Below are 13,932 nucleotides of genomic sequence, written 5' to 3' on the forward strand. Positions count from 1 at the left end.
GTGTGGAATTCAATTGGATGGCGTCTGATCTGGTAAGCAACCCGTGCTTCAAACCTTGATCAAGTACTTAACCAGATCAAAGAATGTGGAACGCAATTTCCCAGGATGATATTTGACACCTTTGTGACCATCTTTATGCATTCTTTTTACCAAAGAATATACGATAGAAGTAAATAAAAACTTATTATTTTGGGGCACTATTCTCAATTTTGAGAATAAGTCTACACGCCCCTTGAAGTTTGGCTCTCTGAAGTACACTTACAGGCAGGGGCGGATCCACGGGGAAAGATTGCCCCCCAGAAGAGAAAACTTTCTTATTTTATATGTAAATAAAACCCATCCCAGAGTTTGGAGCTCTTAAAAGTAGCTCTAGGTAGCAGTATTACAACCCCCCCCCAGAAGTCCGTTCTGGATCTGCCTCTGCTTACAGGTGCATAAATTAAAAATGTTCCTGGAATCATCATAACGATACAAATAATGTATCATGTTATATACGATTTTTCAGAGAACCAGACACTTTACCCAAAAGCAATTTAAAAAGTAAATTATTAGGCTATTGACTTCCTGTAAATTGAATGCTGATTTTGTATCTTAGAGAAATCAAAAAGAATACGTTTCTACTTATCATTATCACGATTAATCATTTTATAAGTTTACAGTTTTGGAAATGCATTCATCCACTTATCATCTTGACATATGAAAACTAAATGTAAATTTTAAAAGAGAAAAGCACACTTTGTCTTCGAAATCTAATGAAATGTCATGTTGATAAAATAAAATAAAGAAGATGGTATAGTTTCCATTAGATTTGATTAGCTACTTTTGTTCTTATGGGATTCTAATATCTTCTAAACCGTCCTAATGATATTTTATATTGTAAACATCCTTTGTTCATGTGGCATATTTTCTTTCTTCCTAGCGTAAGATTATTTATATATCTTAAGTATAAAACTAAAAGAGAACTTAACGTACTTGATTTATTTTTGAATAACTCTTGCAGTATTGGAATTTCAGGACAGCATTTGCATGTCCATTGGATGCAATTGCAAGGAGATCCTCTTTTTGACTCCTGTGAGGTGTTTTCTTTCGACTGTCTTGAAGCTCCGCCACCTGTTGCCTTTGGCATATTTCTACTAGGTTTTGTAGTGAAAGGTTCTTGATTAGCTGCTACATTGGAAGCTGGTAGTACATTTAAGGCAGTAGTTTGTGGTATTGCTTCAGTAGCACCTATATTTGGTTTGCTCAATAAAGGTACACGAGGAATTGAAGGAATATTTTGAGCTTGTTTAGCAAGTTCTGGGGGAAGTTGTTGCATCAGAGGTTGAATAAGCTGCTGATTATTGAGATGTCCTTCTTTTGTATTAAGTGTGGGAATTGCGTTTGGGTTTAACCCTTGATTCTGTAACTGCTGTGCTGCGTTTAAATCTTGATTTGGCAATGGTTGAATTGAAGGAATATTTTGAGCTTGTTTAGCAAGTTCTGGAGGCAGTTGTTGCATCACAGGTTGAATAAGCTGCTGATTATTGAGATGTCCTTCTTTTGTATTAAGTGTGGGAATTGCGTTTGGGTTTAACCCTTGATTCTGTAACTGCTGTGCTGCGTTTAAATCTTGATTTGGCAATGGTTGAAAGGGTCGTGGTGCTTGGCCTTGATGGAAAGGTAATTCACTAGGCTGTAGTAAAGGTACGTTCTGCTGCTGAGGAGGAAATTGTTGATTTGTTAATTGGGAAGGTAATAATTGTTGTTCCCTTAAACGTTCAAAGGGTAGTTCTTGTCTATATTGTGGTTGCTCTGGAATGTGTCCAGGCTGTCCCTGAAAAGGGAATTGTTGCTGGTTTTGGTATGGGGGCCCTTGCTGAAATTGAGGATGTACTGGAATTTGTTGCTGCTGTAATCGAATTTGTTCTTGTATTTGTTGAGGAGATAACTGTTGATCAGGATAAACTGGAATTTGTTGTCCACCTGCAGGAACAGGAAATTGGCCTTCATAATTTGGAATCCTGTTCCCTTGCTCAAATTGTGGAATACCTAAAACAGAAAGGAAAACAACAATTAATAGTTGTTTCCATAACGACGAAGAAGTAACAAATGTTACAGGGTAGCAAAAGTCATTTCACACTTTCACAGCATGAAATCAGATTTATTTCTCAATTGATTAGTTTCATGTATCCATATACAGAAAACTTTTCCATCTAAAAATATACAGTTAGATCCTCGTTGGAACTTTAACCTACGAAATACATTAATAATTTAATGAGCTGACACTAGATCAGACAAAGATAGATTTCTACGATCAATTTGTCCTGGTATGTCAATCAACATTATTAAAATTACTTGCACGCACATTGAAAATCCAAATTTTTCTTTTTATTGAACACTAAATGAAACCAGATGTAAATATTTAAAGAGAGCTTTTAGTAACATACTGTACTCTATCAGTGTGTACGAACGAACATATTGTTCAGTTAACGATGGTAACAAACAGTTCAGTTCTTTTCGTTTCGCAGCATTCATGAGTAGTGCTCTCAAACGGGTCGGGTTACGGGTCGGGTCGGGTCAGGTCAACTCGGGTCGGGTTATCGGGTCGGGTCAGTCGGGTCAGCTCGGGTCGGGTTGTCGGGTCAGGCTAATCGAGTCGGGTTGTCGGGTCGGGTCAGTCGGGTCAGCCCGGGTCGGGTTATTCGGGTCGGGTTGTCGGGTCGGGTCAATCGGGTCAACTCGGGTCGGGTTGTCGGGTCGGGTCAATCGGGTCAGCTCGGGTCGGGTTGTCGGGTCGGGTTATTCGGGTCGGGTTGTCGGGTCGGGTCAATCGGGTCAGTTCGGGTCGGGTTGTCGGGTCGGGTCAGTCGGGTCAGTTCACTTTGGTCAACTGAGTTTAGGTTGAGATTAAACTCGGCTGGAGTCGAAAGCTGCTGTTTTTCACTAGCTGCCTAATTAAAAAAAGCAATTTTCAATTGATTTTTATAGAAACCATAAATCTATTTTGAACACTTGCAGCTAGTGTTTTTATGATAAATGCTTATTTTTCTACTTGTGTGTACTTTAATTTTTAAATGTGGAAGATTGATTTTACCAATCGACTGTAATATTAATATCTACGCCAATATGGAGTCTGGATTTAGAACAAAACTAGAAGTTGTTTAAGCAACGCCAAAAGAGAGATTGGATATGGACGACCAAGCCCAAGCAGGGCCGCGGTGGCTCAGTGGTAGAGAATTCATCTCTGGTGCATGGTGTTCAGTAGCGTACCTAGAGTTTTTTTCAGGGGGGACAATGAAGGGCCCAAGAGGATTTTGAGGGGGACATCTCCAATATATATATATATATATATATATATATATATATATATATATATATATATATATATATATGTGTGTGTGTGTGTGTGTGTGTGTGTGTGTGTGTATTCAAGGTGAATGTTTCCATCTTTATTGTTCATGATTTTACTCTTTGGAAAACAGTGAAAATATAAGAATTTAGAACCTCAAACAACTAGGATTCATTAATGCAATTGATTTCTAATATAAGGAACTAGTTATTTAATCATGGCGTTTAAAATATGTGTAGCTGGTTGACTTAAGTGGAAGCAAATACACTTTTACAGGTAAAGAAAATAACTTATAGGTTCATGCCTCTACTTGAAGAGGATCTTTCTATTCGTGTGGGCAGCAGCAAACATATCCACAACTTGTTAAAGATCTAACGATTTAGCAATTTTCTTCTCAATATAAAGTAACACTAAGTTTTTCAACCTATCATGAGTCATTGACTTGCGTATACAAGTCTTTAATCTTTTCAAAGAAGAGAATGACCTTTCACATGTAGCACTAGAAACTGATATAATCACAGAGATGATACCTAGCTTGTAGGTTTCTAGGAATGCGTTTTTGTAGACACAAAGATCAACGAAATTCGTTAAGCAATCAGCTTTCGTTTTCTTCTCGTCTTCATACAACTTAATTGTTAGAGCAACCCACATTATGCTTTATTTCTTGTTTAATTATGCTTTTTTTAAAATTATGCTTTATTGTTAATTTCAATGATTATTTTACATTAATCGTGTATAATGTATATTTATTATACAACAAATATTCTAAATATCTTGATCTATTTATTGATATTTTTTGCAACTAGTTTCTCTCATATTTAATGAACTTTCTACTTAATTCATTGTAAAGAGATGTGCTTTGCTCGAATAAATTTTTTCTATCATTTGTGTGCGCCTTACAGGTACATATATACAGAAAGGGAAAGTAAAAGATGCCACCAAAAAGTACAGAAAGTGCTTAAGTTCAAAAAGTAAACATAACAATACAGTGATGACGCCAGAGGGGGGGCAAGGGGGGGCGAGCGCCCCCCTAGTAGCTACTTCTGAACCCCTGACTGCCACCTAGACTGCCCCCCCCCAGACTCGTACAATCTTTAAACATTCTTCATGTAGTATTATATATCAGTATCATAACCAATCTCATCGACAAATTGTAGTCTACTTTCCATGAATTTACTATGTGGCAGATTAATCCTCAAGCTTTCTTCTTTGAGCGTCTGGGTATATTTCTGTTTTCTAATTTAGCCCCTTTTGAGATAAATTTTAGTTATACTTCTTTCTTATGATTTTTAATAATTGTGCCTAGCGAACAATAGTAGATTTGGTCGACTTGTTTTCTTCTCATTGGATCAACTTCGATTGGAAACAAAAGAAAGGTAAAACCAGTTACGTAACTTGTTTGTATTTGACCAGGTTTGAAGTTTTCAGTTTCATATTTTGTTTTATTTAAAACTTCTTTTTTCTGAAACATTATTCTCGGCTTCCAATATTCAGAGGATGTGCTTATAACAGCTTAGTTTGCAACTACCAGGGCTTAATTTTTTGAAGGAGATAAAAAGAGTTGTGTTTTCCCTTCCTGCAAATGATTTATGGAATGAAATTGATTCCCAATAAAATGTATTGTCAGAGTGCTGATCTTTAGTTAGTAATTGGTTTATACTAGTGCTCCTTTACTTATTTTGTTTCAAAGTACTGACGTGACATCTACCATATTGACTAGGAACTGCTGAAAAATTCGTAGCCCAACCCAGAAGGAGTGCACGTGGATTGTTGAAGTTTTACTTCTTCTTCTCTTCCCCCGAGAGTCAATATACTACCTTGTACAGTGCTCCAGCTTTTGCAGAAAAGTTAAAAAAAATCTAGATTTCCTCGCACCACTGTTCGTAGCACTACCCCTTTCAGATCTAAAATGGCGTCTTTCAAGTGTTATTTATGTTTGGGAAATAAGTACACGTAATAGTTAGACGGAGCTAAATCTGCGGAATAAGAATGATGAGCTAGACATTGAAATCCTAGATTATGCAATGTCAGTTATGTTCGCAGGGGCTTGATGGACAGGTGTATTCTCCTGAAGGAACAGAATTCCTTTCTTTTCATTTTCCGCAGCGTTGAACTTTGAATTTTTCTTTCAGTTTTGTAAGTAATGTAGAGATTTTGGATTAAATATCTGACCATTGAGGAGGTAGTCTACCACTCCATACTTATACCAGAAGAATGTTCCAAACAATTTCTCAACCTGCTTCTGTGTCTTGAACTTCTTGGGGCGATGGAGAAATGAGTGCTACTACTCCATTGACTGTTGTTCCGATTCAGGATCATAGTGGTACAACCATATTTCATCTATGGTTACTATTCGTCAGCGAAATTGATCAGCATTACGGTCAAATTAGAAGAATACTTCTCTTAATGCCGTTACCCTTTTATTCTCCTGACATATATTTTGGGAACCCATTATGCCGAGAACTTGCGCATACCCAAGCCATTCTGAATTATGCTACCGACGAGTTCCAAAGAAATACCCAGAATCCCTGACACAAGTTTTGCTGAGAAGGTAAAAACTGAGAAAGCGGGGTGCAGACCTCAGACTATAATAAATATAAATAGCTTAAATTATTTTTGTCACACAAAAACTGGGGTGGCCTAGGTCCTCCGGCCCCGACCTATATCCACCACTGGCTGAAATGCTGCAATTTTCAAGAATAATGTCACAAATTGCATCCATGATTCCAGGAAGAGTCATTGCTTTTAATCATCCTGGATGTAAAGCATAATTTGTTGAGAAATTGCTACGTTTATACTAAGCCACTTACTTCTTCACCACTATATATAACGGAGGAGAGTCCCGTGGTGTTTCACTGATTTCCTAATTAATTTACTTCGGTGACTTTCTTTGGTGGAACAAAAATGTTATAACAGTAAGGATCTGGATGTTCGTGAAATTATCTGTTTGGGCACACATAATCACTTCAGAGGCCTGAGAAACAATAAGAATTGCATTATTAATATGAAAATTTATATTTGTACATACAGAGATATGTTTTTCTAAACTACGGTTTCATTTTTCTACCTAGTACATACACTCCTCCTGGATTGGACTACGACATTTTCAGCAGCTCCTCGTAAATTCTCTCTCTGGCTCTCTCTCTCTCTCTCTACATATATATATATAACAGTGTATATATATATATATATATATATATATATATATATATATATATATCGAGAGAGAGAGAGAGAGAGAGAGATACGTAGCATATAGACGAATGTGTTACTTGTAGCATACGCGAAAGTAATTCAATTTATGTTTAGGCTTCAAAAGTTTCATTGAAAAATATTTCATGTGCAGACGTTACTTATTTGTTAGTTACAAATTTTATTTGAAATAAGTTTAATTTATAATCATATAGTTCTAACATAAAAACAGCAACGAAATACACAATGTAATGTAAAATAAGTCAAACGTAATAAATACTGTATGTCACTTTTGGTATGGCAAATAGCCGCCCCCCGAAAATGTATCTGCCCCTCCTTTGCCCCCCTAAGAACTTAAAGCTGGCGTCGTCACTGTAACAATAGAGTATGGAGTTCTTGCATACTATTCATTGTTGGCGGAAAAATTTCTTCTTTTACTTTCTTTTCTCCACATCAAAGGATTACACCGAAAAGTTTACAGAAATGAAAATAAGCTTTTCATTGTTGCATTGTTATGTTCTCAATGATTTTGCATTGTAAATATTGGCTTTAAAAAATATTAACACAGTATCTTAAACTTTCAGTTAAAGAGAATTTTCCAAGAATTGTGCTATATATTTTAAGTTATGCTTTATGCTTTATTTTCTAAACTTATGCTTTTAAAACTAGTTTCCCAATGTGAGTGCATTTTGGCGTTCACCCAGTGTCGTGACCATAGTGCTCTCAAACGGGTCGGGTTGACCCGACCCGACCCGACTCGGATCGGGTCAGTTCGAGTCGGGTTGTCGAGTCGGGTCAGTCGGGTCAGTTCGGGTCGGGTTGTCGGGTCAGGCTACTCGGGTCGGGTTGTCGGGTCGGGTCAGTCGGGTCAGCTCGGGTCGGGTTATTCGGGTCGGGTTGTCGGGTCGGGTCAATTGGGTCAGCTCGGGTCGGGTTGTCGGGTCGGATCAACCGGGTCAGCTCGGGTCGGGTTATCGGGTCAGGTCAATCAGTTCGGATCACGGTTCGGGTCAGTCGGGTCGGGTCACGGGTCGGATCGGGTCGGTCTTCAACCTGACCCGACCCGACCCGTTGAGAGCACTATTCATGAGTTTCCACAACATAACATACGATTTGCGCAGTAGTTTGTAGTTCCTCCGGTACATGAATTTTCCTCCACATCTAAAGAGAAAAAAGTTTATCGTAGACATCTATAGTTTTGTTTTATCCAAGTATTCATGGTCTTCTAAAATACAGGGTGTACATTTATTATGTAGCCAAAATCCACTGGTGAAATCCTCTCACCTATACAATAAAAAAATGTCCATATGAACATAAGGTGTAAAGCGCGTTGTTTCAAAGTTACGAGATGCCGAAATCGAGAAAATCGTAACTTTGAGGCTGCCTACCTGTAGGTCGAAATCTATGAGAGATATCAACGGCGGTTAAAGAAATATTAGAGGAAACAGTACGCTGTCTATCTAAATAACCATGTTTCAAACTTGAGATGTATCGGGGCAACGGGTTTTCTAGAGGGAGCTGTGCTATAGGTTCCGCTCTTCCTCCCCTCTCTCTAAAAAAATCATATGCACCGGTACAACCCAACTCTGAAACATGGTAATTTAAATAGACAGCATACTATTTCCTCTAATATTTCTTTAACCGCCGTTGATATCTCTCAGTTTTTGAGCTAGGCAGCCTCAAAGTTACAATTTTCTCGATTTCGGCATCTCGTAACTTTGAAACAAGGCGTTTTCCGCCTTATGTTCATATGAACTTTTTTTTTATTGTTTAGGTGTGAGGATTTCACCAGTAGATTTCGGCTACATAATAAATGAACACCCTGTATAACGTAAAGACATTCAGTTTCTGAAGTAGATTACTCTTGTAATGTGTTCCAGAAGCGCTTATCTACATGAGTGTTTCTTCTAATAGATTTTCTTTCCTCGAACAAAATATGGCCACAACACACCAAACGAATGTGTTGAACCTCTTATTAACGTGGGCTTACAAAACCAAATTAAAAATCAATATCTTAATTTTATCAAAATCTTTATTTCACGCACGTGAAATTGTTAGTTTTATTTTTAGCCGTTTATTAAATTCTCCAGATAAGCCTGAAAGAAATAGCGTTATGCCAACATACTTAAATTAGGTTTTTGTCTCTATTATATAACACCCGTGTCGTATAAACCTGCACGTGCAATAAATTATAACAAACTAAAAACCTCCTAGTTACATTATATTTAAAAGCGAATTTCTCTCAATCTGATATTTTTCTGCACACGTCAAGATTTTAAATTTAAAACACCACAAGTAGTATTTTCCCACCTTTCAGTACTATCCCTTTCGTGGTATATAAACTAAAAACTGTTTAGTGTCATTCATGCAGTATCTAATATAGTTACTCATAACTAGCTAAGCACACCTTAACTTTTTAAAATAAACAGCCGAGTTCATCATACTAACTTTAAATTCAACCTATCCCATAAAAAAAAAAAGTTCTCAATTACCATCTATGCTTATTCCAAGTTCCACTAGATAAGTAGCAAATCCAGTGGATCTCGCATTTGTCTCATTCATCAATATACAAAAACATGCCGTTTCCAAGGTCATTAAAAAAGCCATCTACATCATCAACAGCAGGTTAGTAAAAAAAAGAAAGTATGTTCCTTACATACACAAATTCACTACACTACATCAAACACTCTACATTTCCTAAATGTTTACTAAAAACTATTAAACTCAAATATAAAGCACACCCCTGTGTCAAGAAATTCATCTAAAAAAAAACTAAAATCACCACTACACAATTAATAAGATGCGCCTGTCTTTATAACACTAAATATTGTAATATTAAGCTCTGCATTCATCCCTATAACAGTGTAAATTAAGGTATGTCGTCATTAATGACATTTCTATCTGGTTGATTGTATACTTATTCCAGACAGCAGTCTAGTTTTCAGTGAGCCATTAAGTGCAATGACTGGCAGGATAGTTTGAAGGTTGAAACCTCATCTGAGGTGCAAAATAAGACTAAATTTCGATTGATACTGTACAAGCGTTTTTTTTTTTTTTTTTTTTTTTTTTTTTTTTACGGATCAGATGTTTAAAAGCGTAGTGCAAAAGAGAAATATACAAACACTTTAAGAGTGTCATTGAACTAACGAAACCTTAAGTTTAACATGTCATGATTATGGTACGCAAGCAAGTGAATGGGCATCAAATAAAATGAAATAGTGGGGGGGGGGGGTACGGAACGAGTGGAAGAAACACAAGAACGGTGTGGTACACTAGAAGCTCATATAACCAGAGATCATTCGTTCTATAGGAAAGGGGTTACTACTGATCAACCATGCCAAACTTACTGTAAAATAGTTTGCATAGTTATGTGTTTAAAAATGAAACGAAATTTTTCAGTTTAAGGTCCCACGATTATGCCGTTCAGGCTAAGGGAGACAATGATTAAGGCAAGTGAATGATGATGGAAGATTTGGTGGAAGGGGGAAGTGGGAGGAAACAAGAATACACCGAGAAAACCAAGGGACACGATGTTGTCCTCCACAAACTTATTTGGATCGAACTAGGGACCCCACGCACCAGAAGTAAGTGCTCTATCACTGAGCCACCATGTTTCCCGGTTATGTCAGACAAATTAAGATAATTTTTGAGTTAGATTTTTCAGAACGTTCGTCATATCAAACATTAGGGTTAATTAATCTTCCACTCTCATGAATGTCCTCGCTCTTCAATATCACATCAGAAGGATGTATTCTAATGTTTCTTGTACAACCCTACGCAAAAAAAAAAAAACATTGAGTGTACACTGTAACTGACGAGTACTTCAGAAATCTCAAATTATTTTGTACATTCAGATATTTTGAAGGTTTACCAACATAAAGGTAAAATAAGTTCAAAATCATTGTCAAATAACGGAGCAACAAGCAAATAAAACTTAAAAATAAGTACATTTTCTCTAATGTTTGGTTGTTTCGAAAGAAGCCTGAAGTCTACAATGTAAAGAATTCTTCAACTGTGTTGAATTATCTGAGATTGTGTTTGCACGAACTTAATTCGCTTATTTTACTAATTTCGCATTTTCTGAATCAAGCATTTAATTGAAAGTTATTTAAATAAATGTGACGTTTTTACACATGATATTTTTTTCTAATCATACGTGGGTTTCTATGTCATTCTAGTATTTAAGCAATATAAACTTCTAATATCTTTAAATTTCAGAAAATAACAGAGTTGTTAATGGTGACGGTACCGATCAGTGTCAAGAGGTTCTACTGGATTTTGGTTCAGGAACAAGAACCAGTTGTTCCCGAAAAATTTATTTAGCAAGCGGAATCAAAAGAACGTTTCTGATAACTCACTGTTATCAATTTCAGAAAACCAATTTTCTCGGAAAATTAGTTTTGGTGCCAGGTACAAAACCGTTTTTGTTAGAAGATCTTATTCAATTCCGTGCCGACAATTATTTTTGCGGGAAAATCGGCACCAGTTTCGGAACTGAAACACAACAGGATCAGTTTACACATATTAGTTTAGTTACGTCACCATTAATAACCTAAAGCGAAACCGATATAAATATTAATATTGGAGATTATAGCACTAATATTCCACGAATATTTGTTGAATATTCAGTTGATTCGTGTTATGGTCGGGATATAATTAGAATATAACAAAATCTGGAAACATTCCGTGAATATTTAGGTAACATTTGTGAACTAATATATGCGCATATTCCCAAAATTTTGGTCAGGTACAGAGTTTATAATTATGGGTGATTGTATAATAAGGCTTAATTATACATAATATAGGCAAAGTATAAATGTCGAATTTTCCGTGCAAGTATTTCATTTCTGTGTCTATGAACAAAATGTTTCTCTCTCTTTCTCCCTTTTTACCTATCTTCAAAACATTTCGAAACGACTCCCGCGTTTCGATCTTACGTTTGTGAGATATTTTTCTGGTAACAGTTGTACTATTCAATTAATATTACAACTTCTTCAGAAACTTCTCGTAAATGGTTGTTAAATATGGTTGTTAAATAGTGTGACAGATCTTAAAATCCTTTTCAAAACAACACACTGTAAGAAAACACATAGAGAAATAGTTAATTTAACTTTTTCTATGTTTGCTGTGAATCCTGCGCTCGTGTAGCCAATATAAACTATTGACTTAGAATTTTTTTTTTTTTTTTTTTTTGCATCATTATGGTAAATTTTGAAATCTGGATTTGTAATTCTTCTTGCTTTGGGTTCTACCGGCCATCATTAACTTAATCTCTAACTAAAAATTTTTTTATACATTATACTCTTTTGTATATTTGCGGACTAAATAACACAATTTGTTTTGTTGTTTGAAATCAACCATAATATTCAATTGGATTGGCATTAATGTAAATTTAAATATTTCGTTCTTTAAGGTAAATGAGAATCTAAACATTCTTTTTATAAGAATATGTCATATGTCATAATATCAGGTTGTAAGGAAAGTTCTTGCGGTTTTTGTTACTTCTATTTTCAATGATATATTTTCAGCTCAAGTATCGTTATAATATTGTATCTATATATATAAATTTAAAGCACGTTTTTCGCTCTATCTATTCATTGTATTGGTTTTGTTTTAAAATACTTTCTTTCATTTTTTTCAGGACTTCAAAGATAGCATGGACAAGAGGCAAATTCGCACGATTTTCTTGTTCCAGTTCAAGCTAGGCCGAAAAGCTGCCCAAACAGCTCGTGATATCACCGATGCGTTTGGCTCAGGAACCACTAACGAACGTACAGCACAATGGTGGTTTAAGAAATTCCGCAGTGGTAACGAGAACGTGGAAGATGACGAGCGCAGTGGTCGGTTATCCGCTGTTGACAACAACCAACTGAGTGCCTTAGTCGAAACCAATCACACACAACTGTTCGAGAGCTTGCTGAAGATTTGGGTGTAACACCTATGACAATTTCCAACCACCTAAAAGAGACTGGGAAGTCAAAAAAACACGATAAATGGGTGCCGCACGAATTGACCGAAAATTATCGAAATCGTCGTTTTGAGGTGTCGTCTTCTCTTCTTCTGCGGAACAAGATCGACCCGTTTCTCGACAGGATTGTGACGTGTAATGAGAAGAGGATCCTTTATGACAATCGGTGATGTTTAACACAGTGGTTGGACGTCAGCGAAGATCTACATCAGTTCCCGAAGCCGAAACTCCACCCACAAAAGATCATGGTGACTGTTTGGTGGTCTGCAGCCGGTCTCATCCATCACAACTTCCTGAATCCGGGCGAAATGATTACGGCGGAGAAGTACTGCCAACAAATCGACAAAATGCACCAGAAGCTTCGACGTATGTGCCCGGCATTGGTCAGCAGAAAGGGATCAATCATACTCCACAACAATGCTCGACCGCATGTTGCACCACAGACGCTGCAAAAGTTGAACGCATTGGGCTACAAAACTCTGCCTCATCCACCATACCCGCCGGACCTCTGGCCCACCGACTACCACTTTTTCAAGCATTTCGACAACCTACTCCGCGAAAAATGCTTCAATAGCCGATACGATGCCGAAACGACCTTCAAGGACTTCGTCGCGTCCAGAGTTCCAGAATTCTATGCTACCGGCATTAACACACTTGTTTCTCGTTGGCAAAAGTGTATTGATTGTCATGGTTTTTATTTCGATTAATAAAGGTTTGTTTGAACTGAGATATGCTCTTTTGAAATTGAAGGTAGAAAACCGCAAGAACTTTCTTTTTAAGCTGATTTTTTTTTTTTTTTTGGTAAGTGACTAGCCGTTCCGGCTAGAACCCTGTTAGAGGGTTATGCCCTCTCTTAGGGAACTGAAGTATGAGAACAGTAGATGTGCCTGACTTTGAGAGGGTCTCAGAGTCCTTTATTAAAGCTTGTTATAGCGATCAAAGACTTAGGACCTGTGCGGGCCTTAACATCAGGCAGGGAAAGGGTGGCAGAGCAATTACATGATGTACAAGATGCAACTTAGTTGTCATTATATAGGTTATATGGAGTTGTGGATGGAGTTATTGTGCAACATAGGATGGAAAGATGAGCGGAAGATGGTCAGGAATTTGATAGTCAGCAAGTAACTCCAGGTCTAGTACATCAGGAGGTAGTGTGTAGCAGTACAGAGTATACAGGAGTGATAGCGGTGGATGGAAATATCGAAATGCTGATGGGTGGAGTGCCATATGATGCATAGTAGTCAGAAGTAGAGGATGGTGTGCTTCATAACGATTGTGTATGTAGGTGAGACGTAACTTTTCAAGATGAAACTGTAGAGATGGAAACTCAATGCGGTTGTATAATTCTGCTGTTGGGCTAGGTAACTTAATGCGAAATGCAATACGTAGTGCATGTCTTTCTAAGATTAAGAGCTTTTCGTAGAAAGAGCGTGCAGCAGCTATC

At 37.1% G+C, this 13,932-nt stretch overlaps 1 protein-coding gene across 2 annotated transcripts in view; it reads right to left on the reverse strand.

The window, feature by feature from the left end:
* Positions 1-13,932, reverse strand: part of LOC145679771 (uncharacterized) — a 39,684-nt gene that overhangs the window by 15,931 nt on the left and 9,821 nt on the right. For both annotated transcript variants that reach the window (XM_081750327.1, XM_081750326.1), the window contains exon 3: positions 973-2,028. In XM_081750327.1, coding sequence (XP_081606453.1) covers positions 973-2,028 — 1,056 coding nt within the window. The remainder of the gene's footprint in view (positions 1-972; positions 2,029-13,932) is intronic.

The sequence above is a fragment of the Thermobia domestica genome, chromosome 2, assembly GCF_964235325.1.
Source record: "Thermobia domestica chromosome 2, izTheDome1.hap1.1, whole genome shotgun sequence".
In the NCBI taxonomy this organism is placed as follows: Eukaryota; Metazoa; Arthropoda; class Insecta; order Zygentoma; family Lepismatidae; genus Thermobia; species Thermobia domestica.